The sequence below is a fragment of the Balaenoptera acutorostrata genome, chromosome 1, assembly GCF_949987535.1.
Source record: "Balaenoptera acutorostrata chromosome 1, mBalAcu1.1, whole genome shotgun sequence".
Taxonomy (NCBI): Eukaryota; Metazoa; Chordata; class Mammalia; order Artiodactyla; family Balaenopteridae; genus Balaenoptera; species Balaenoptera acutorostrata.
Window position 1 is genome coordinate 34,767,201 of NC_080064.1, and position 23,277 is coordinate 34,790,477.

The 23,277-nt window shown below is 51.7% G+C and overlaps 3 protein-coding genes across 8 annotated transcripts in view; 1 reads left to right on the forward strand and 2 right to left on the reverse strand.

Moving 5' to 3' along the window:
- Positions 1–537: 537 nt before the first annotated feature.
- GUCA2B (guanylate cyclase activator 2B) lies at positions 538–3,988 on the forward strand. Its single transcript, XM_007164665.2, has 3 exons — positions 538–653; positions 1,791–1,977; positions 3,688–3,988. The coding sequence occupies exons 1-3, from the start codon at positions 561–563 to the stop codon at positions 3,747–3,749; spliced, it is 342 nt and encodes a 113-aa protein (XP_007164727.2). The 5' UTR covers positions 538–560; the 3' UTR covers positions 3,750–3,988.
- A 2,190-nt stretch (positions 3,989–6,178) lies between these two features.
- Positions 6,179–8,124, reverse strand: GUCA2A (guanylate cyclase activator 2A). Of its 2 annotated transcripts, none has more exons than XM_007164664.2 (3): positions 8,018–8,124; positions 6,771–6,960; positions 6,179–6,313 (listed from the first exon to the last, which is right to left on the reverse strand). In XM_007164664.2, the coding sequence occupies exons 1-3, from the start codon at positions 8,090–8,092 to the stop codon at positions 6,267–6,269; spliced, it is 312 nt and encodes a 103-aa protein (XP_007164726.1). In that variant the 5' UTR covers positions 8,093–8,124; the 3' UTR covers positions 6,179–6,266. The 2 variants fall into 2 exon arrangements, with proteins under 2 accessions (XP_007164726.1, XP_007164725.1); XM_007164663.2 differs by having other exon boundaries at positions 6,179–6,417.
- A 10,748-nt stretch (positions 8,125–18,872) lies between these two features.
- FOXJ3 (forkhead box J3) overlaps positions 18,873–23,277 on the reverse strand; it is a 129,563-nt gene continuing 125,158 nt past the window's right edge. For all 5 annotated transcript variants that reach the window (XM_057553155.1, XM_057553158.1, XM_057553140.1 and 2 more), the window contains 2 exons: positions 22,160–22,267; positions 18,873–21,856 (listed from right to left, as the gene is read on the reverse strand). In XM_057553155.1, coding sequence (XP_057409138.1) covers positions 21,741–21,856; positions 22,160–22,267 — 224 coding nt within the window. In that variant the 3' untranslated portion in view covers positions 18,873–21,740. The remainder of the gene's footprint in view (positions 21,857–22,159; positions 22,268–23,277) is intronic.

Sequence of the window (23,277 nt, forward strand, 5' to 3'; positions counted from 1 at the left end):
GGCCTGGGCAGGGACTGATCAGAATGATGGTTCTTAAATAGAACTGGGGAGAGGGGAGTGGGAGAGGCATGGGTCTGAGGGCATGGAGAACTCTGAGGTCAGCCTTGTATCTGCCCACCTTGTCCTGGACCAACCTGTCTGTCTGCACCTTTTGACCTGAGAAAGAACCCTAGGCTGAGCTGGGTCAGACGCCTGAGGACCTGCTCTGCTATCGACTAGCTCTGTCACCTGGGACAAGGCACTTTACCTCTGGAGCCTCACTTTCCCTGTCTGTGAAATGGCCTCCCTCTCATCCCACTCGCTCGCTGTCTTGCGCGCAAGGCAGGCGCTTAACACTGCATCATGCTCCAGTGTGCTCTGGGCCTCCTTACCTCTATCATCCCCAACCCCTTTCCCGGGGATGGGCTCTGGGCTTGTCAGGATGCCAGCCAGCTGTCAACCCCACCCTGGCTGGCCAGTTAATGAGTGACCAGGGTGCTGGAATCCGGCCTATAAAGAGCTGCCAGCTGGGGAAGCGAGTGGAAGCCTGGTGGACAGTGGCGAGACACAGAGGGAACGAGATGGCTCGCAGGGTGGTGTCAGGGCTGCTGCTGTGTGGGGTTGCTGCGGTTTTCCTGGTACTGCTGCAGGGCGCACAGTCAGTCTACATCCAGGTTTGTCCTGAAGGTCCCCATGGTGAGAGGCTGGGATGGAGAGGGAATGCTGGGCAATTCACTGAGGATAGCTGAGGACCCAGGGCTCAGCCCAACACCCAATCACAGCCCAGGGACACAGCTGGTGGGGGGGAGCAGCTGGGATGCCAATGGTGGCTATGACAGTGATGATAATAGCAATAAATTATGGTCATTCAGCATTGCTCTCCTCAAATGTCCCTCTCAGTCAGAGATCAGATGTGGAAGACGTGATCCCTGCCCTTGAAGAGCCCAGAGGGCAGGGAGACTTCTTTTATGCTCCCACAACTCTCTGTATTCACCCATGTATGGGGAGGAGGGTGGAGGGTCACCAGGAAAAGTTGCCCCGGCCGGTAACTCGAGCTGACATTGCAGGATGGGCAGGAGGTAGCCAGGCACAGAGGTCACCGACTGCTCCAGACAGAGGGCACAGCATATGCAAAGGCCCAGAGAGAAGACAGCAGGGAATCTGGGTCTCCTTCCAGGGCAGCTGTGAGACAGAAGGAGTCTTCTGGAAACAGGGCCTGCCTGTGGGTGTGGCAGGATGCCGCTGGGCTCCTGGGCGGCACATTCCTGACTCTGGGCGGGGCCTCCTTGGGAAGGAATAAGGAAATCCTGGGGAGCGGTGTCAGCTTCCCCCTGCAGCCTTGGCTTTGGAGCCCAGCTGGCTAGACTAGGCATTGCCATCATTTTGCCATGTCAGTTCAAGGGCAATCATGCAATTATCGAGGGTGCCCTGGGTACCAGGCACCAGAGAGCAGTGGAGTTTGATTATGTCCATTTGTCAGATGAGGCTTAGAGTGGGGAAGAGATGGTCAGCCAGTCGGGAAGAGCTAGGATTTGAACCGAAGTCCCCTGGCCTTCAAAGCCCACGCCTTGAACCAATGTGCTCCACGGCCCTGCTCGACCTCATCTCCCAGTTAGCCTGTGACACGGGGGTGTGAAGTGCCAGGCACCACCTTCCACGTAGGCAGTCTTCTGAGTATGACCTTGACTTTCCCACTCCGTGAGAACAGGGAAGCTCTGGGGGGCCTGAGGAACCCTGGTCTCCTGGCAGTGTCCCACCCCCTTCCTGCTCAGGTTTTGATGCCCTCCCATCTCCTCTCCCTCCTCCCCCAGTACCAAGGCTTCCAGGTCCAACTGGAATCGGTGAAGAAGCTGAATGAATTGGAGGGGCAATGGGTGCCCAGCCCTGGCCTGCAAACCCAGAGCCCCCAGCCCTCCGTCTGCCACCACCCGGCCCTGCCACTGGACCTCCAGCCCATCTGTGCCTCCGGGGAAGCGGACAGCATTTTCCAGGCCTTGAGTGAGTCCCCCCACCCCTGGCAAGCCTCCTGCCCCTCATTGTCTCTCCTTCCCACACCCCAGCTCCTCTGCCTCTTGTGGTTTCTGTTAAACACCCAGTGGCTGAGAACAGGGAGATTTAAGAAACTCAAGCCCCTGGCCTACCCGGTTTGGGCACTGAAATCAGGCATGCCAGGAACTCCTTCAGTCCCCGGCAACCTGGACGGGGTGATCAACCTACCTCCAAGACTACACAGATTGGGGGGAAGGGGACACAGGAAACGGACCCACAAAAATGACTGCAATGCAGTGGGATGATGGGGGAGGCACAGTGGGGACACGGGAGAGAGATGGCTCACGTCCACGGTGGCATAAGTGTTACTGAGTCCAACCGCATGACAGGCCAATAAATCAGAGACGAGGTGTTGAGGCATGGAATACAACTTTATTTGGAAAGCCAGCAGACCGAGATGATGGCAGACTAAGGTCTCCAAAAAACCATCTTATCGGGGTTTGGGTGCCAGTTTCTTTTATAGAACAGAGAGGGGGAGGAGATGAGGAAGTAAAGTAAAAAGGCCATAAGTTTTGCAAATGTCCCTTGGAATGGCCAGCTTCTGGGAGGGGATGTGTTAATTTCTTCTTTCTTGCAGCCATCCACAGGGTGGACAGGGTCAGGATGTGTCCCTGAACAATAGCACTTTGGTTTAACATTCAGGTAAAGGGGCAGGGTTCCCCAAGGCAGGCCATTATGTATAGACAGTATCCTTTTAGTGAACAAAAGCAGCGGAAAGCAAAGGATAAAGTAAAAGAAACAACAGATCCAACATGTAGTCAGATTTGGCTCTTCCTTGTTACATAATGGGATCTGAAAGGTTTCCGAGACGGGGTGACATTTAAGCTGAAATGTGAGGGATGAAACAGCTGGCCAGGAGAATGCGGCAACTGGCTAGTATTTTTTTTTCTTTTTTTCTTTTGATTTTATTAGAGTATCATTGATTTACAATATTGTGTTAGTTTCAGGTGTACAGCCAAGTGATTCAGTTATACATACACATCTTTTCATTCTTTTTTAGATTCTTTTCTCATATAGGTTATCACAGAATATTGAATAGAGTTCCCTGTGCTATACAGTAGGTCCTTGTTGGTTATCTACCTTATATATAGTAGTGTGTGTATGTTCATCCCAAGCTCCTGATTTATCCCTCCCCCTCCACTCTTCCCATTTGGTAACCACAAGTTTGTTTTCGACATCTGTTAAGTCTGTTTCTGTTTTGTGAATAAGTTTATTTGTAACTTTTTAAAATTAGATTCCACATGAGTGATAGCATAGGATATTTGTCTTTCTCTGACTTACTTCACTTAGTATGATAATCTCTAGTAGCTAGTATTTATTGAGCACCTACTAAGTGCCAGGCCCTGGGTCAATCCCTTTGCCTGCAAGCTCTCCTCACAACCCCTCTGTCAGGCTGATACAGTCGAGCAGGCAGGAAAACTCAGGCACAGAGTTTAAGTGACTTGCCCAGGCACTGCTAGGAGGACAGAACCTGGGACTTGAGCCCAAGCTGCTCACGCTTCTTCTAAACTTTCTTGCTCTTAATCTATGAGAAGGATGCCAGGCCCCTGCCTCAAACCCTCTCAGAAGCAGGCCTTCTCTGGCTGCCTGGTCAGTGGCTCCTTGGACCACAGATGTTTCAGGTTCAGGTTCAGCTGACCAGTTTTCTCCTCTGCCCAGGGAACATCGCTGCTGATGACTGCGAGCTGTGCGTGAATGTTGCCTGTACTGGCTGCAGCTAAGATGGCCTGGGTGCCCTGAGCCCACCCTGGACACCGTGCCCCCCCCCAGCCCACTGCCTTCACAGCACCCACCCCCATCCAGGCTCTACGGGTCCCCGCCACCACGGTCATCCCCGCCCCCCACCCCGCCCTGCAGGGCCCAAGCAGCTGGATCTGGCACAAAGCAGTTGGACCCATGGTTGGAGGAGAGTTTGGCCCCTGAGGCAGCCCTGCTGCTGAATAAAGATTCCCCACCTACACATAGAGTCAGGTGTCCATTTGTTCATCCCCAGGAGCCATAGGCAGAGCTGCCTAGGAAGCTGGGTGGGTTGGACTCCTGAGTAAGGTATTTTCCTGGTTTCCTTGCCTGAGGAGTTGCTCTATTTCATATCGAAGGAGTGAGGCTCTGGGTGGAAATGAGTCGCCCATGATCACAGGGCTGGGAAGCCACAGAGCACCCAGATCCATCTGACTCCCCAAGCTGAGCTCAAGGCCTGGCCCAGCTGCAGAGCCAGAGCTTCTGTGCTCCTGATGGGTCTGGTGGGGGGACGGGGGGCTCCCTCCCGTAGGTGGGACTGCGGTGGAGGGGGTGGAGGGAGGAACCACATGGTGCCCCTTCGGGGCTGATTCTGCCCCCGGGCCTGCCTGAGTTCACCTTTACCCTCCTTCTTGGGCTCCCCGGGACTGCCTGGCCAGCTCCATATGGAAGGCCTTCCTTCCCTCTCCCCATCCTGGTGGCCCTAAGGAATATTAATAATACCAGCATCTATTGAGCATTTGCTATATCCTAGGTACTGTTCTAAATTCTTTGTAGGTATTAACTCACCGAGTCCTCACGACAGTTCAGTGAAGCAGGTACCATTCGTATTACCTTTACGAATGAGGAGATCAGGTGCAGAGAGAACTAATTAGTCCAGGGTCACAGGCTCAGCAAAGTGGCAAAGCAGGCTTCTTCCCAGGAAGTCTGGGCCAGAGTCTATGCTCTGAACCATCATGTTACCGCCTCCCTGTGACTCCAGGCCCAGCTGCAGCTAATGACACCCAAGGGAGGATGCCCTGCAGCCACCGCATTCCCCCAGGGGCCCTCAGTGCTCTACTAAAGGCCAAGAGCCAGACTGGGAATTCCTGGGAGAAGGGCTTTCCACAGGGTGGCTTCCTCCCCGGCCTCTGTCCCGGGCAGCCAGAGAGGAGAAAAGCCAGGTACAAAGGGGCCACACCCTCTGAACTCAGCTCCCAGGGCCAAGGCCATGGTGGATTCCCCCAGACCAGCTGCCCCTCCTGCCTGCCCAGTTGTGCTCAATCGTCCTGTTAACCTCCCAGCCTCCCAGGCCACACCCCTCGGAGCTCTGGCTCCTTCCTGTCCTCCCCCGCCGCAGGCAAGTCTGGCTAGGCGCCTTTGCAATGCCTCCTGCGTCTCTCTGGGCCCCTCTCATCCCTCTATCATCACTGCCTCCCTCCCCGTCCCCATCCTCTCTCCCCAGCGAGGCCAGAGCTTCCTCCCTGCCCTGCATCCTGCAGGCTCTCCATGCCCACCAAGCCAGAGGAACATTGCAGCGCTGCTCCCACAGTGCCCCTTACCCTTCTGTGCCTCCCCAGTACCAACTCTCAAGTCTAAACTGAGCCCACTCACCATCTGGCCTCGTCTCCCACCTGCCTGGGAAGGAGGCAATAATGGGAACTGCCACTGAGTGAGCACCTGCTATGTGCCAGGCACAAGGCAGAGCCATCTAGACAGAAATAATAATAATAATAATAGCATCAGCACAGTGCTCACTCACGCTGGGCCCGGTGGAGCTCTAAGTGTTTTCCCTGTATTACCTCATTTAATCTTCACTCACCCCTATGAAGTAGGGGAGAGAACAGGCTAAGTAACCTGCCTGAAGTCACACAGCTGGTAACAAGCAGTGCCTAGACTGACACCGAGAGAGTTTGGCTCCAGAGTAGGAGCATTAGATAATTCTACCCCACCAGCCATCTCATCAAGCACCCCTGCAACCTTGGGAGGAGGGATCTCCCAAGAGATCAGGGGTGAGCAGGGGTGAGAGGAGCAGAGGACATAGTGAGAACTATGGCTTGCGGTGTGGGCCCTGGGGAGAGGGCAGGAGGCAGTGCTGAAGTGGTCAGGACGGGGCCAGATTCTGAGGCCCCTTGAACACTCTCCAGCCAGGGGCTGATCTCATAGCCCCTCAGTGCTTGTGTTGGTCATCCAAACCAGTACAGGAGCTCACATGTGGCTTAGGGATCATGAAAGAAAAGCAGAAGTTCCCCTCCTCCATTGGTGGTCGTTGGATTCAAGTCTCCTCGGTGTCTGTGAGTGGGGGGCAGTACCGATGCTGGCTTAGCAGGAAGAGCAGGGTTCTTGCACTTAGCACACTAAACCCTGAGCTGGCGAGGGCAGGGTAGGCATCCATAAAGTGGGATGAAAGAAGGAATGAAAGCAACACCAGGAGGACTCTGGAATCTGGTTTATTAGCCGTGGGTGGGGGTGCTTGGAAAGCACCGGGGGCAGGGGCTGGGCCTCCCCAGGCTGCCCTCTCGTCACCCCTCCATTCTGGGTAGGTGGAGCTGCGAGGAGGGAGAGCGGCCTGCGGGGGAGGGACAGAAGGTAGTGAGCACCCGCCGTCCTAGCATCCAGCACAGGCAGCGTAGGCACAGATCTCACACGTGCTTGGATCCTCGGCGATGGCCTCTGGACAGGAGAAACGGGGCCCCGTGAAAGCAGCTTCCTCTGCCCAAAGCTCCCGCCCTCCCTTGAGCCAGAGTTTGACCATCCGCCACCCAGGCCTGTCCTCTCGGACCATCTGCACTTTCCACCCCAAACCAGGACACAAGTACTGCAAGCCAGCCAATCAGGGCGGAGAGCCTACCCAGAAAGGCGTTACAGCTGAGACCAGACAAACCAGGACGCACAGCAGAGGGCTTAACCCTCCAATCAGAGCAGAGCGCATCCTCGGAATCCCACCAATCAGAACACATCTCTCCTTCACGTGCCACCAATCAGGGGATTCCTGGGCCCCGCCCTTCAGAGAGGGGGTTACTCACCGAGCCTCTCCAGGATCTCCTGGGCATTGGGCTCCTTGCAGAGAGGCTTGAGTTCTTCGGGAAAACTCGGGGAGCTGCAGAGGATGGGAACGAGGGATCCAACAGTATTTCTAGGCCCCCCAGGCTCCTGGAGCTGCTGGAGGTCCTTGAGCTTCTTCACTGACTCCAGAGAAAAGGAGAACTTTCCATCCTGAGAGAGACATGTCCAGGGTGTGAGGCCAGGCTACAGCCTGCTCCCTGGCCGCTTCCCCGAGGACTGCCCCCTCTCCAGCCCCGGTGGCACTCAAACAGTGTTTGCGGCACGCGGGAGCCAGGTGCTCCACTGCGGGGCAATATGAGGTGGTCAGAGCTCAGAGCCAGACACTGGGCTTGAATCCTGGTTTTGCTCTGCGACCATGGACAGGTCATTACACTCTGGGATCCTAGGGTCTGCCTGTTATATGAGGAATGGAGAAGACAGATTTGAAGCGGCAGGGACACAATAGGTGCCTATTAGTGGGAGCCGCTGTGCTGATTTTCAGGGAGAGGCACGGAGCTGGGACCAAGGCTCAGGCATCCTGAATCCACGTGGCTGTGCCCCAGTTGTCTTCACCCCTGCCTGAGAGCAGCGTCGGCTGATCCCCTGGCCCCCCGGCTCCAGCCTGCTGCCTGGCTGATGTTTGAGAAGCAGTAAAAGGCCTCCCGGGGCCTGGCTGTGATAGAATGGGGCCCCCGATGAGTACCAGGCTGGCCTACGGCTAGCATCCACACCGATGGGCACACCCTTCCGTCAGGACCTCCAGGCTGCCCAGGTGATTCCTGAGACCCAGGCCAGGGCTTTGGCTGAGGAGGAAGGTCTGGAACTGAATCAAGCTCCTTCACTTCCCAACCATGTGCCCATGCCCAGTTACAGAATCTCTCTGAGACTCTATTTGACTCCTCTGAAAAATGAGACTAATAATCCCTCTTGCCACGGTGATCCTGGCGTCGCAGTGACATACTGGAGGAACCTGGTCATGGCAGGCACTCTGTACATTGGCTAATCACCTGCCTTTCCCAAATTGTTTCTCTTTTCTCTACCTGATGTTCTTTCTCCAAGTTTGAAGAGGAAGGCGTAAGAGGCAGGACTGAGAAGGGGGTCCCTGGGGAAGAGTCACGCCTTAGACATACCCCCCACTCCATCCCCAGAGGGGTGGTCTATCAGGGGACAGGCCCTGGGCCCTGGACATAGAGAGCCAGCTGGGCCACAGTAGGGACAGAGAACTTACCTTCACGGTGACTTCCCCTGCTAGGGCGGCCCAGGCCCCAAGGAGGCACAGTGCAGAGAGCAGGAGGGTGTTCATGGCAGCAGCGCCTAAGAGAGAAGAGTGCTTTGTTCTGGATGCCAGGCGAAAACAGTGGGACTTTAAAAGAGGGCAGGGTTACTGAGTAACCCAGGAGTCTTTGCCAGTGTCTCATCTGCTTGCTTGTCAACTTAACCCTAATCAGATAAGGCTCAAGACAGCCCTGTCTGGTAAGAAAGCAGTCGGGGGGGAGGCCGTCAGAGCCCCAGCCCCTCCCTGGGCTCCCACTTTAACCCACAGCTGGGCTGGGTCCTGCATTCAGGACCAACCACTCACACTCGCTGATGGCTCTGGGCCAGGCCATGCACCAGGGTGGGGCTGCAGACCCAGCCCAGCCCTTAAACAGGGAGGCCCAGTGGCAATGCAGGGTGATTAGGGGAGTGGGTGGGCATGAGGAATGGAGGGGCCATTCAACCAGCCAAGGGGCGGGGCAGTTCAAGAAGCTTTCCCAAAGGAGCTTTAGAGAATGGGTGGAAATTTTCTTAGAGAAGGGGCTAAGGGTAGAAGGCCATTTCTTGCAGAGGATACTGCATGTGAGACAGCAGGGAGGTGAAATAGGCCTGGAATAATCAAGGAAATGTGAGTAATTCAGCCTGGGGGGAGGAGGAGGTTGCCAGGGGTCTTCAAGTGTTAAGAAATGAGATTACCGGGGCTTCCCTGGTGGCGCAGTGGTTAAGAATCCGCCTGCCAATGCAGAGGACACGGGTTCGAGCCCTGGTCTGGGAAAATCCCACATGCCGCGGAGCAACTAGGTCCGTGAGCCACAACTACTGAGCCTGCGCGTCTGGAGCCTGTGCTCCGCAACAAGAGAGGCCACGATAGTGAGAGGCCCGCGCACCGCGATGAAGAGTGGCCCCCACTTGCCGCAACTAGAGAAAAGCCCTCGCACAGAAACAAAGACCCAACACAGCCAAAATTAAATAAATAAATAATTAATTAAAAAAAAAAAAAGAAATGAGATTACCAAGGCAGGCATTAGGTTTGGCCACTGTGACTTTGAGGAAGGACTCAGCTCTGCCATCCACAGGCCTGGTTCGAGTCCCACCTACTGCCCCATTCCTATGTGTGTGAATCTGGACAAATTGTTTCCCTCTCTGAACATCAGGACCCCTTGTATCCTCTCTGGGGACCAATATAATAATACGTACCTCGTAGGGTTATTTTGAGAATTAAATGAGGTTATAAAAATGCTTACCTCAATGCCTGGCATACAGAAAGCACTCAGTAAAAGATCCTTCAGTTATTATTACTTTGATCAACAGCCACAACAGCTTCTGGCACCCGTTGGCCCCTCTGGAGACCACCTGCCCATCTGAGCCATAGCCTGTTCTCATCCGGTGCTGGGCCTGCTGTCCTGCCTGTCCTGCAGCCTCAGATCATCCTCGGATGTGCTCTCCCCACTCCCTCCTGATTCCCTTGCCCCTCTAACCATCCCCCCCACCCCCCGCCCGCACCGTGTCCCTCCTCTTTCTGCTCTGCTTCCCCCAGCTAACTCAGCCTAATCTCCCCCACCCTGGCCTTTCCTGCCAGGCTCAACTCTCCCAGCACCCTTGCCTTTGAATATGCTACTCCATCTGCCTGGAAGGCTTTTCCTTCCTTGTCACTAGGTGAACTCCTACTTAAACTTTAAGGCCCAGATCCAATAACCCCCACTGCATCCTCAGCTAAATAACCTCTCTTTGTTCTCACAGAACCAGACACATTCCCCTACTGGGGATATTGTTGAGTTGGATTACTTGGGTGTGTGTCTCTGCCCCTCTAGACTCTGACCCCCATGAGGACTGTACCCCGCATAGTGTGTGTTCATTGTATTCTTTTGTGAGCAGAGCCTCCAGGACACGGAGGAAGGGAAGCCCTGGGAGCTGCTTTGTTCTAATCTACAAACCAATCTGGCTGCAAGCCTGGATGGCTCCAAAGAAAGGGATGGGGGTGGGAATCCCTGGATGGGGAGAGTCACTGCAGGGGAAATTGGAGGGACCTTCAAAGGGGTTCAGCCCAAGGGAGGGGCAGGAAACACTTGGTCAACCTGCCCTCTCAGGCTAGTCCTCAGAACCAGACTAAGATTCCCTCCCTTTTCTAGTGTGTGTGTGTACACTGAGGAATGTGTGTAAGTTGAAGTGTGTTAGTATATGCGAGGTGTGTGTGTGTGTACGCTGAAATCTACATGTCCAGTCCAGCCACATGGTGGCCGCTGCTAGCTGAGAGCTGGGTGGGAATGAGCCCCAGCAGAGGGTTAGGGATGGGATAGGGTACCTTAGGGTTACGGATGGAGTTTGGGTTGAAGGTGAGGCTAGAGATACACATAAGGGTAGAATGTATTGTGATTGGGATGGTGGTGAGCACAGGTAGAGATCAGGAGTGCAGCTGAGGCTGGTGCTGGGGTTGGAATTGGGGTTGGGTGGACTTGAGCTGGGTTAGGGTGAAAGCTGGGTTAAGATCAGTCTTAGGTTACCAACTGGGACTGGAGTTACATTAGGGCAAGATGAAGTAGCAGATAGTGATAGGAGTTCAAGTTAGGACTCAGATTGGGGTTTGGGTCAGGGTCAGGATGGAGCTGAGCTCGGGCGTGGGCTAAGTGTCACGGTTAGGCTTGGAATCAGGGGTGCAGCTAGGAGTGGGTCGATGTGGGGATTGTAGCTGACACGGAGGTTGGTTTGGGGTTAGCTTAGGGTTCTGTGGTAGGGTTAAGGTGGGAGCTGAGTCTGCAGTGTAAGTTGGAGGTGTGGGTGGGGTCAGGTTTATGACTGGGGCTGGATCTGGGGTGAAGTGCGGGGCTCGGGCTGCCCTGGGATTGGGTTTAGCATGAAGGATGGGGTTCGGCGCGGCCGCTGTGGGCTGCAGGAGCCCTGTTTCTGGCTCCCTTTGGCTTTTCAGTCTTTCCCCTCCTAAATTACAGTGGGATTGGGGGTAATGGGAGGGGCCTCTGGTTCCTGAAGCCTCTTTCTCCCATAACCCCTTAGCCGGGGCTTACCTGCTGCAAGGCTGGGGTGGAGTGGGTGTGTGGGAGTGATGTAGCTCCACACTGTGGGAAAGAGGAAACGGCTCCTAGGCATTAGCACTTTGGGCCCTGCCCTACCCAACCCTACCTCTGACATCTCCCCTGGGAAATGGGAACCAACACCCCTCCCTCCCCTGCCAATTCCCTGGCCCAGCCTGGGCCCAGGTGTGAGTTCAGACCCCCTCCCTCCTCTCCTGCATCGAAGCCGCTGGATCTTGGGGTCCTCTTGGAAGCCTGGGGTTCTGGATCGCCCTGGGCCCCCACCTGAATCCTGTGGCCTTGGTTCCCCAGCACCCCAACACCCCTCATCATTTCTTACGGGTGGCGAGTGGGTCTGGGTTGTTTGGGCGCCTCACATACAAGGCCACCTCTTCTGGCAAACTCTCACACCTCCATAGCCTCCCAGGCCATGCCACCTCTACCTGCCTCCCCACCTGAAAACCCATCAGTGGCTGCCCCAAAACCTTCAGAAGGAAGCCCAGACTCCCTGGCCGGGCATTCAAGGCCCATCATGGTCAGGCCCCTGCTCACCCTTTGCCCAGGATCCCGAAAGACTCCCTAGGAGTGGGCCAGGAAGAAGGGGCCCATACTTGGGGTGCTGTAGGTGGAAAAGCTCCAGCTTTGGAGCCAGGCAGCCCTGGGTTAGAGTCCCAGCTCCATCAGTGAACAGCTGTGTGCCCTTTCTGAACCTCAGTTTTTGCATCAGAAAAATGGAGACGATAACAACTACACTGTGAATTTTGGGTTGCCTAGAAAACTTTCCTCACTGACTTCCAGCCCCAGCAAGCCTGTGTTAAGACCATCTCCACCAGCCTCCTATACTTTCCCCTTATAAAACCTACCAAACTATCTGTCCTGCCCACTTTCCTACGAGCTTCTGAGAGCAGAGCCTGTGTCTTGCTCCATCGTGGTCCCAGTACCCATACAAGGCCTGGCACTTAGTGGGTACCCCTGATCTCTCAGGAGACCAGGAAGGCTGTGGTATTAGTAATAATCGTAACATTAATAATAGCAGCGAACGTTTATCAGGCACTCGCTCTAGGCTACGTGCTTTACAGTTGTGAAAACCAGAGCCAGCCCTGCAGCCCAGCCACCCACTGCTGGCAGCTGCCTGGGTTTCCCCTGCTGTCAGGCTGCCCTCTGTTCTCTGTGAGGATGCTGATGCCATTCCTTTTGGCCTAGAGATTGTTGAACTCTTGTGTTTGGGTGACCTCGTCATGGTTCCAGCGTGCCTGTTAAAGTTGGGTCCACTGAGGCCCAGCCCTCCCAGGCCTGGCTCTGCTTCCCTGCAGGCTGGAGGCCTCAGCTGACCCTAGGAAGAAAGGCCTGAACAGAGCCCAGGTGGGAGTCTGAAGACTCCCATGTTGATCTGTGTGACCATGAAGAGGGTGTGGCCCACATTTTACAGCCTCCGCATCCTGCTTGCAAACATGTCCTGTAGGTTCTTCTGAGAGCCCAGAACTGCCTGAGGAAGGCATCACGATGTATGTGAACCTCCCAATAGCTCTGGGAATACGTAAGAAATCGCTATAGAACCCCCTTTTATAGGTGGGCACACTGAAGCTCAGAGGCCCAGAGAGGGTAAGAAACCATGACTTTCCCAAGGGTGTGGACAGAAGCTCCGGGCACAGTTTCACTGGTGGCGCTCTGCACGAGGGCACCCAGCCAACAGAGAGGGAAGCACAGACACAAGTGTGGGGCTAGCTCAGCCTAGAGGAAGGCACAACTTTTCAGACTCATTGCCAGGTGGACTTGGCACCAGCTGCAGTCACAAAGCTGTAAATTCCAGAACAGAGGCCAGTTCTCACAAGTGCCAAAGAAAAGCTTAAACTTTTTTTCGGTTCGTACCTCCTGTCCTGTCTTCCTAGCCCCAGACCCCCATCTTTGGGGAAGGAGAAGAAGAAAGGCACAACCATTGAGTCAGACCCTGTTTTACAGGGCAGTGATACCCGTTGTACGGAGGAGGAAACGGGGCTCCTGGGAGAGAGCCCAGGGCCACAGAGAAAGTGGATGACTGAGTGGGAATCTGAGGCCTGTTGGCTTGAGCCCAAATCCAGGTGGGGGTGGAGGGCTTCCTCCCCTCCCCCAGGCGCTGGGGTGGGCAGGATCTTTCCCGTGATGCTCCGGGGGCAGCTGGGGAGTGGACAGAGGGTGTGTCTGGTTGTTTGCTCAGCAGTGTCATCTCACATCCCCATGGCCTGGCCGGGACAAGGCACTGGGGGAGCTCCATTCACCATCTGCTCCCCACACGGCAGGGCCTCCTCCCCCCGCCCCCTGGCCTGCCCTGGGCATCGGCCACGGAAACAACCTATCACACCCGAAGGCTGTCAGGGAAGGGGGGAGACCCACCTGGTGCTCCTGCCATGTGCCCCAGAGCCCACAGGCTAGAGGGAGGATAGGACACGGGCACAAACTCCCTGGGGCTCTGCAGGGAGAAAAGGTCCCCCCGTGGCCGGGTCTGGGGATGCTTGCCAGACCAGGTGGCATTTGAACTGGGAGGATTTGATCAATGGGAGGATTTGGACCCACAGAGATGGGGGCTATATGGCAAAGGCCTGGCAACAGGAAGCACACAGGGGAAGGGAGGGGGGGATGGGCTGAAGCAAAGAGTGTATCAAGAGGGGCTGTGGGTGAGCAGCCAGAGGAGGCTTTAAACACCAGGCTAAGGCGTTTTGCCCTTCACCCGGTGACAGTGGGAAGCTAGGGGAAGACCATGAGAAGAGCTGTGATTTAGAAAGATCATCATGGCCCTTGGTGTTGGGAGCGGACTGTCTAGGTATGGCTGCTGCACTGGTCCAGGAGAGAAGGGGTGTGTTCCACCCCCAGCAGTACCCTGGGAGGGCCAGGGGTGATTGGAAGGATGGTGTGCAGGGGAATCCATGGGTCTTGGCATGTGCTCTTGAGAAGCAAGGGAGGAGGGCAGACAGGGAAGGCAGATGGGTCCTTGGGACTGACAGTGTACCAGAGCCCGTGCTGGCTGCTTCCATCTGACTTCTCATGGACGGTTTCATCAACACTTTAATCCCATTATACAGATGAGGAGACTGAGGCTCAGAGAGAGCAATGTCTTGCCCAGATGGAACTTGAGGTTCTTTTGACTCCAGAGTTCGTGTTCTTTCCATTGCCTCATGTATTTTCTTGGCCTTTGAGGCCTGCAGAAAACACGATCAGCCACAGGCCAGCAACTCACAATGGACCAGCTTCTGGTCTGGCCAGGAAGCTTTGTGGGGCGCAAGGAGGAGGGTAGGAGCTGCCTGGGGGCAGGAGCAGTTATAGATAGATCTGGGATCCAGTCCAAAGGGCCACAGTGGGGAGGAGCAGTGACAGCGGCCAGGCCAGGGATGTGATGAGAAAAGGGGAAGAATTCATCTGTATTGGACTTGCAGGGCCTAACCCTGAGTGTGCCTGGGAACCCAACTCTATCCCAGGCAAATGTCTCCGGGGACGTGGGCTGCTGGGGAAGACTCGAGTGGCTAACAAGGCTAGGAAGGGAGGAAGAAGCCAGAACCTGAGTGGGGAGCCATCCCGCCCTCCCTACCCTGGGCAGAATGCCTTCTCTTCTGTCTGCGGCTTATGATCACACACAGACACACTGAGGCACACAGTCGCAATCACGCAGGCGACACAATCACATACCCAGGCACAGACACGTGAGCACACAATCACAAGACACACAAGCACACACATACAAGGTCTGGCTCACACACACGGAGGGCCTCATGAGCACAGTCGGAGTCACACAAGCACTCGCAGTTACCGTGACTTATAGGACCTACACCCCCCCACCCCAGTCACAGAGCTCATGCACTGACACGCTCTCACACGGAACCAGGGGACCGTTCCCAGGAAGGCCTCTGCCTATGGACGTCACTCAGGCATGGGAAGGGTGGGAAGCGCCCTTGGACGTCTTTATTGCCATTGTCTGGGACAGGAAGTTGCCTCTCTGACGTTCTGGGGGCTGCGTCATGAGAGGGGTGGCCTTCACCCAGTGACGTCAGCTCAGGCCCCGTGCTAGGGTAGGGTGGGTTGGGATGGGTGTGGTGACTGGCACTGAGGGAGGTCAAGGGCAACTGGGGAGTGCTGTGGAAGAGGCCATAGGCCTCGGTGGGAAGAGCAGACCGGAGTAAGGCAGCTCTGGGTTCCCGTCCCCTTGCCAACCTCTCACTGATGGTGACCTGGGGCAAATGACTTCACCTCTCTGAGTGGCAACGTCCAGCAGTAAAAGGAAGATAATGACACCAACCTCCAAGGCAACTGGGAGTGTTAACTCAGATAACTGCTGTCAAGTACTGGGCACAGGGCCTGGCAAATAGTGGCAATAATCATAATGTTGTGATGGCCCCGGGACTCGCTGTGTGAGTGTGTGCGGGCTCAGAGGCAGGGCTGGGAGGACAAGGGTAGACGCCCCGTGGCAAAGTGTGTGGCAGGCCCGGCCACACTTGCCTAAACAAGACATCAACTGGTCCCAGGAATGCAGAGCCTCAGGAAACTCAGAGCTGGGGTTGATGGTGGGGCGACCTTCCCCACCCGAACCTCAGAGTAGGTGACAGTGGGCATCAGGAGGGCTGGGCCCAGGCAGCAGACTCAGAGGCCACTCTGCAGCGGGCCCCCCCCCCCCCAGTATGTTTATCGCCGAGGACTAGAGGGCTCCTCGGCTCCCTCCAGCAAGCTCTGATGCGGCAGCAGAGTCTGAGGGCTGGCCACTGGGGTCCCTATCTGTCTGTAGGAGCTCCCAGCCCTGGGGGCTGCAGAGGAAGAGAACACAGCCCCTGTGGTAAAGGAAACCTTCCAAACAAGGAAAGGCACACAGCTGGCAGCCCTGCGCCCTCTGGCGGCCTCCGGTGCTCACTGCGGCCTCGTGGCTTTGTTCTAAGGCTCCCCGTTCTTTTTGCCCTGTAAGGGACTGACAGCACAGCGCACTGGAGTGTAGACACTGGGGCTGGATGGCCTGGGTTTGAAATCCCGGCTCTCCTGCTCCAGCTATTATTACCTCTACCACTTACGAGCAAAGGACTCTGGGCAGGTGACTTAATCTCTTTGTGGCTCAGATTTTTCCTTTGCAATAGGTTGGCAACAATAGTTATCTACCACACAGTTGTTTTGAAGGCGAAATCTGATAACCCACAAGTACTTGGAATAAGTAATGTGAAGTAACAAGGAATACATGGTGGCCGTCCTACTCTGGACTTCCAGGGTCAGCGTTGCTGAAGGCACAGCTTGAGAGCTGGGTCGAAGCAGCCTTGACCTGGGGTTAGACTCCGGCTCTGGTGCACTTACCAAATGTGTGCTTTGCACATGTTGACTAGTTGCTTATCATGTAAGGCAGAGACACAGGGAGGCTGCTTATCATGTGAGGGAGAGACACAGGGAGGTAAGTCCAAAATCCTCTGGAAAATCCTTTAGGAAGGCACCACACTGGGGAAAAACACACCATCTCAATAAGCCCAACATGGCCATTTTCCCTAATTCTTGGTTACAGTCTGTCTTTGAAGTAGCTGGCTTGCATCCAAGTGCAATGTTGTACAGAATGTGTATCTTTACCCACTGGAACGACACTCAGTGGTGAGATGCTCAGGCAGAGAGGTACCTGGAAGTAGACATCAGTTATGGTCTCAGGTTTGAATCTTCCAACTCGTACCCACTGAGGGGCACACGTTCATCACAGGTAGATACTATCACATTAAGATTTCCATTGTTTCTCTTTTTGGCCAAGTGTGTATAATTAAATTCCCATGCTTTAATCGAATGCATTCAGGAGGCTGCTGCCTTGTGCCTTACCTCTCTAAAGCAGTTTGCTTTTCTGTAAGCCGGAGCAATAACTACAGTAACTACTACAGCATCATGTTCTTGTGTAGATCAAGACAATGTGTGAGGAATTTTAAATTCCTGCCAGGAAGATGACTTTCTCACTCCTCCCCTTCCCCCAAATTTCCCCTAACTAATGTATGACTTTGAGCAAGTCACTTCCCTCTCTGGGTCTCAATGTTCTCAACAGCAAAATGTGGGTGTTTTATAATATTAGATGATTTCAAAGGCCCCTCCCAGCTTGAAGCTTTCAAGATAGTTCTGTGATCCTAGGGCATTTTGATGCAGTCAACCCTTCTATGAATGCTAACTGATGCTTACATGGTTCTTCCAGGACTGCTTTGTCTGACTGGTAAGGGCACATCTATAAACAGCAGCCCTTAACACACTGTAACATGGTAAAGCCTTAAGAATGAAACATGCATCTTTATGATCTTTTTTTCATTTGATCAGCACAAAGGTGCACTTTAGCTGTGCCTGAATCAGCACAAAGTGACCAGATCTAACCATGCCCCCTACTACAGTCTTTCAGAGGCACTGATGAAAAAGCAGAGCTCCTCCAAGTCACACACACACACACACACACACACACACACAGGATGGGTAGGCACTATCCATGGGTGGAGCAAAAGGAAATGGGCTTTGGAGTCAGGCCAGACTGAATGATCCCAGATCCTCCACTACCTAGGAGAACTTAATTAAGGCAAGTTAATCTTTCTGAGCCTGTTTCCCATCGGTAAAATGGTTATAAATAGGTTTTCCTGACAGTGTTGTATGGGTTAAGTTAGAAGTAGTGAGGGGTCCTGAGCAGGATCGTGGGATTGGTGGGGATCTCTCCCCTTCCTGAGTGAGACAGACCGCAGCTTCAAGTCCACTTCCACCAGTGTCCCTGGTCTGCCCATTGGTAGCCTCTCTGAGCCTGTTTCCACAATCAGGTCGGGACACCACCACTCATCCTAACTCCAGGGATTGCTGGTGCTTGGCTCTTAACTAGCAAACCGTCACTTCTTTGGCTTCAACCTCACCCCGGGCCCATGCTAATCTAGCTTCCATGCCTGGCTCAGAGCAGTGGTATAAATGGAAACGCCTTCTCCTGTCGAGTCCTTTGAAAACTCAACTTAAAAAGCCCATGCCCACCCCAAAGCTTTCCTAAGTCAATGCCCTAGCCTCAGCATGACCTAACTGCTCACCACCAGAATCTTGCCTTGCCAGGGGGTATCTTCAGAGTAGCTTCCCTGGGCAAGTTCCTTGGGCTGGCATTTGCTCCCTGTCCTGGGTAAGTCTGTACCCCCTACAGCCAGAAACTGTGGCTTTTTCACCTCTAGATTTCTCATGGGAAGGGCTGACACAGTGTGGGCTCAGCAAATGTTAAGAAGCTCCACTTTCACCTTTTGGAAAGAGCACTCTGGGAAGGCAGTGCTGGGGGCAAGACTAGGGTCCAGGGTAGGGGTAGGGACAGGGGTATTCCGCTGGAAGTCATAGAGGATGGTGTAAAAACATGACGTTGGAGTCAAATGATCTGGATTCAAACCTTAGCTCTACCACTTGCCAACAAAGGGTCTGGGGAAGCCATTACACCTCTAACTTGAGTTGTTCCCATACGTAAGAAGAGGATACCAGTATCTACTTAGCACAGCACGTGGCACATACTGAGTACTTTTTATGTTCCAGATGCTGTTCTAAATGCCTTAATTAATTTAATCCCTCTACAACTCTAGGAGGTAGGTATTATTCTCATTTTATAGGCACTGTAAATGAGGAAAATGAAGCTCAGACAAATGAAATAATTTCCTCAAGTTCACAGAGCAAGTGAGATGTTCAATAAACAGCAGCAATGACTGTTCTCAGGCAGCAGTACATGGGACACAATCTCTGAGACCCCAAGGAATGACTAACTCCAGGCTTTCTGCTTCTGGACTAGCTCCAATCTTGTTCCCTCAACTGCAGCAAATGACACAGACCAATCGGTGTTGTAAATAGAGTTAACATAATATATTTATTTTAAGTGCCATTCATGCATATCACTTTTGGCAGCAACAATCCTAATGACACTTGGGATATTTCTTTACAGCACTGAACAGTTACAAAGAATGGGTGCCGTTCATCATAGAGGCAAAATATGAAATCGTGCAATAGCAAAACTGTAGAAACATTAAAACACTGACTGTCCAACAGCAGTACAGAGAGCAGACTGTGTTTGCACAAAAAGCCAATGCATTTTCATCACATATATACAATATAGATATGTACACATCACCCTCTGAATGAACAATATCAAAATACTCTATTCCATTTGAAATAATCCCCAGGTTGATTCCCTCCCACTTCAAAGGACATCTGAGAGACATGTATTTACAAGAACATACATGAATACATTTACATTTCAAAAACTGCCACAAATGCCAGTCGGATTATTCTCCTGGACAGAGTACCCCCATTTGATTATATGCATTTAAGATTCTTTTCCCCAAAAGTCTTCAGTCAATTTAAGCCCAAGACAGAACTTGCTCTGCATTTACAACTACCAACTGAGATGGCCACTAGAGGGGTGCTCTGCACCTCACTAGGGAGCCTTGTCTGGCTGGAGCCCGTGAGAAAGCCTGTCCTGGGCTCCCTGGCCACGTGAATCGCTAGTGTGGGATGGGTCTGGATGGAGGCTCTGCCTCCAGGGCCATTCATGGTAAGTTTAAATTCTCACAAAAATATTGATCACTGCAAATCAGTAAATGACTGCCAAATGGGAAATTAGCTTCACACAATTTGTAACATCTTCATCAGCGGTTTCTACTTGAATCACTCAGTATAAGCTACTGCATTCTAATACCCAAATTGTTTAAAGTGCACACTGCTACCCACACAATTTATAGTCTCAAACAGCTATTTTGGTATCTAGAGAACCGTGACTTGAGCAGACTACTGAGAATCACCCCCTTTTTTCCGAGCTTTTACTCTGCAGGCTGCTATCTCATCTTGATTGGCTGCCTTTCCAGAATCCTCTGATTTTTACTGATCCAAGGGGCTGGAACTGAGTTTCCTTTTTCATGCCAAGCAGGATCCAAACAACAGGAATATAAAGCCTTTCCCTTCTCCCCAACCTCACCAGCCTTTACCATGGCTGGCTTCCCAGTGATTCATTCAAGGCAACACTCCACTAGAAAAAATACCCAAAGACGTTCGCAAACACTCTCACATACACACACAGAGAAACAAAGGTGTTTGTTTAGTTCAAATAGAGATGACTCAACCACAGAATCAGTAAGGGTAATTAAAGTGACTTAATAAGCATGGCTGATGGAGACTAGAGATGCTAAAAAGCAACCAGCGAGCAGTTAGTACTCCTTGATTTGATGGAACATCGTTTCGCCATTAGAACTGAAAAATTCTGCTTTTTTTTTTCTGGTTTAAAGAACCAATTCAAAATCTATTCATTAAAAAAAGAAATCTCATTTCTCTTAGTTTCATTGCAAAACTAAGACAATCAATCCATGCAAAGTAACTGTGAAATAAAACAAAACAAAAAACAAACAACTAATAAACACCCCTAAGAGGCAGGCTGCATTTCAAAGAAAGGAACCAAACGTCATGCATACACAGACACACAGGACAACAGAAACAGCAGGCCACTCAACAGTAACTGCACTGAAGACTGAGGCAAATAAAATCCATGTGTGGCTCTACCCTCCTTTCAGTGCTTCCTAAATGGAAAGAGAATGAGGGGGAAACTTGCTATACAAACACTGCCCTGCTGTTCTGTTGCCCAAATGAACTCTGATTCAAATTCCAGAAAATCCTACTTAGCAAATAAGTCTCAATTAGCAGGAATGCAAAGATAGAGAATATACTCACATGGCAGGAGTAATGATAAAGAGAATGACACAGTCTCTCTCTGATTGTCTTGTCTGTAAACTCTTATCAAGAAAAATAATTCTGTGCTTTCAGACACTGCATTTCTCCTTAATGAACCCAAGAGGAGTTGAGCATTCACAGAAGATAGCAATAAATATTAAAATAACACTTTTGAATAATAAATACATAAGTGAATGTGGAGACACTGATTTGTTTCAAAAGCCAAGGAGTGCCCAGCTTCTAATCAAACACATTTAGAACTGGCATACGATGCAGACTTAGAAAAACAGATGCTGGCACGGTGCAACATGAACTCTAGCATCCCCCAGGCATCAAACAAACATTCGGTCAGTCCTTCATGCTGCTCAGGAACAACATGCCCCTTTGGACTGTTTGGAGAGTATCAAACTCTGGGTTCTCTGGCTTACTGAGTAGAACTCAATACTCACATTTCCGAAAAAGATTAAATAAGGGGAACTGGGCTTTGAAAAAATCTATTTCCTTTTAGTTGCCTACATCAGTTAAAAGCATCCTGCCAAAAATAGCCTAACAAGGAATAAAAACTCACAGTAACTTCCTTTTCAAGACATAATAATCCAATTAGAAAAAATTGAAGCCTTTCAATAATTTTTGTACATGTATTTACACATATGCATCTATAAACTGCTTGCAGCAAAATAGGCTCTGTCTGAAAAATCAGTCTGGCACTTGTGGTCAACATCAAACTGACACAAATATGCAAAAGCCGTTCAAATCACACAACAATTAGGAGCTACATAGGGCAGCTGGCAGGGAGACAAACATGTAGTACTTGTCTGGGTCAGATAAAAGCAGTAAGTTATCCAGCTAAAATCTTTCTGATTGTCTTCAAAAAAAATTTCGATAACATTGGTAAAATGATTAGAAACTTTGTTTTCTCAACTGGATACTCTCAAACCTTTCCCTTCACTGCACAGAAAGGTAACGCTTGGGTCTGTCTGGTGCCTTGAGAAACAAGCTCTACACAATTGAATCCCAATCAAAGTCATCCTGGATGTCATCTGGAGGCAGAGAGCGCCGCATCTGGAAGGCTTGGGAAGGCATCATGTGCTGCTGGTTCATGGCTCCGTGATGGCCTGGAAGGAAGGAGGCAATGTCAGCAGTGACTTGGGAGAGGATAAAGGAAGAAAGAAACACACATCTACTGAACACTTCCTATGTGTGCCAAGAACTCAGTGCATATGCTCTCACTTACCCACCCAGAAGCCTCTACAAGGTGGCTCTTATGATCCTCATCTTACAGGTATTCTACACCCCACCCCTCTGAAACAGGGAGTTCACCCCCTCCTGAGGCAGCCTCCTTCCCTGTCGGGACAGCTAAAGCCTTTTTCAATATTAAACTCCGAGTACCAACCCCAACACACCACAACCCAAACTACCTGCAATTGTTGTTCCTGGAGTGCTGAGTGCCTGCGGGATGTGAGGATAACCAGGGGGAGGCATCACTGAAGGAGCGAGATTTTGCCTGGAGTCTATGTACAAATTTCCTAATCAGATCGAGAAGAAGACAGAAGGAAAACATAGTACCATAAGTAAAGCAAATCAAACATAAAAATCTTAATAGAATTGTTACCTAAAACTAACTTAAGCCAGTAAAGTGAGGAAGAAAAGGGAAGGAAAAATCACTCCTTTTAGATGCTAAAACTCTGCCAAAGGTGGTGCTGGATTTTCAAACATGGTGCCAGGCTGGGTGTGAGTACACTGGTACTAATTCTGGCACTGCCTCTAACTCTCTGGAAGCTCGTAGGTAAGTTATGTCTGTTGTTGTTACATACCTCATTATAGTTCAAGAGCATTTTCATATCCCATTACTTCATCTGAGTCTCCCCCTAGACCCACAGTGAAGGCAAGACAGGGATTACCCCCATTTTATGGATGAGGCAACAGAGGCTCAGAAGGCTGAGAAGACTTGCCCAAAGACGCATCAGTTTGACAGGGCCTAGGGCTAGAATTCAGTTCTCCTAACTCATGGGCTCTTTCCAGTAATGGTTGTCTCTATTGCCCTGATTTTCTCATCCTTAAAGCAGACCTAAGTGTGCCCTAGCTGATTAACAAAGTGACTGGAGGCACAAAGTGACAGGAAAGATTTGCATAAAGTAAAAGAGCTATATCAAAGGTGATTAAAAACATATTATTTAGAAGATGTGTAGATGGGAAACATAGATCTCATTTAAACAGCATTTCAGAAGGTTCTTAAGTTAATATGCTTTCACTGACAGCAGCCATCAAGTATAATAGCTCCAGAATGTCAATTACATTGCATCCTAATGCAAAATAGAAAGGGAGGGGAGGAAAAATCATGCAACCTCCCACAACAACTCCTGGGGAAGAACCACCATAACACTGGTTTATATTATATGACACATCCAGAATTCTGGAAAGGCTATTTCCCTAAGGTATTCTAATGTTTCACACAAACTATAATTGCATTCTAGGAATGCTGTAATCAAACTAGAAAACAGCAATCATTTTCCCAGAAGAAATTAGAAAGGGAAGA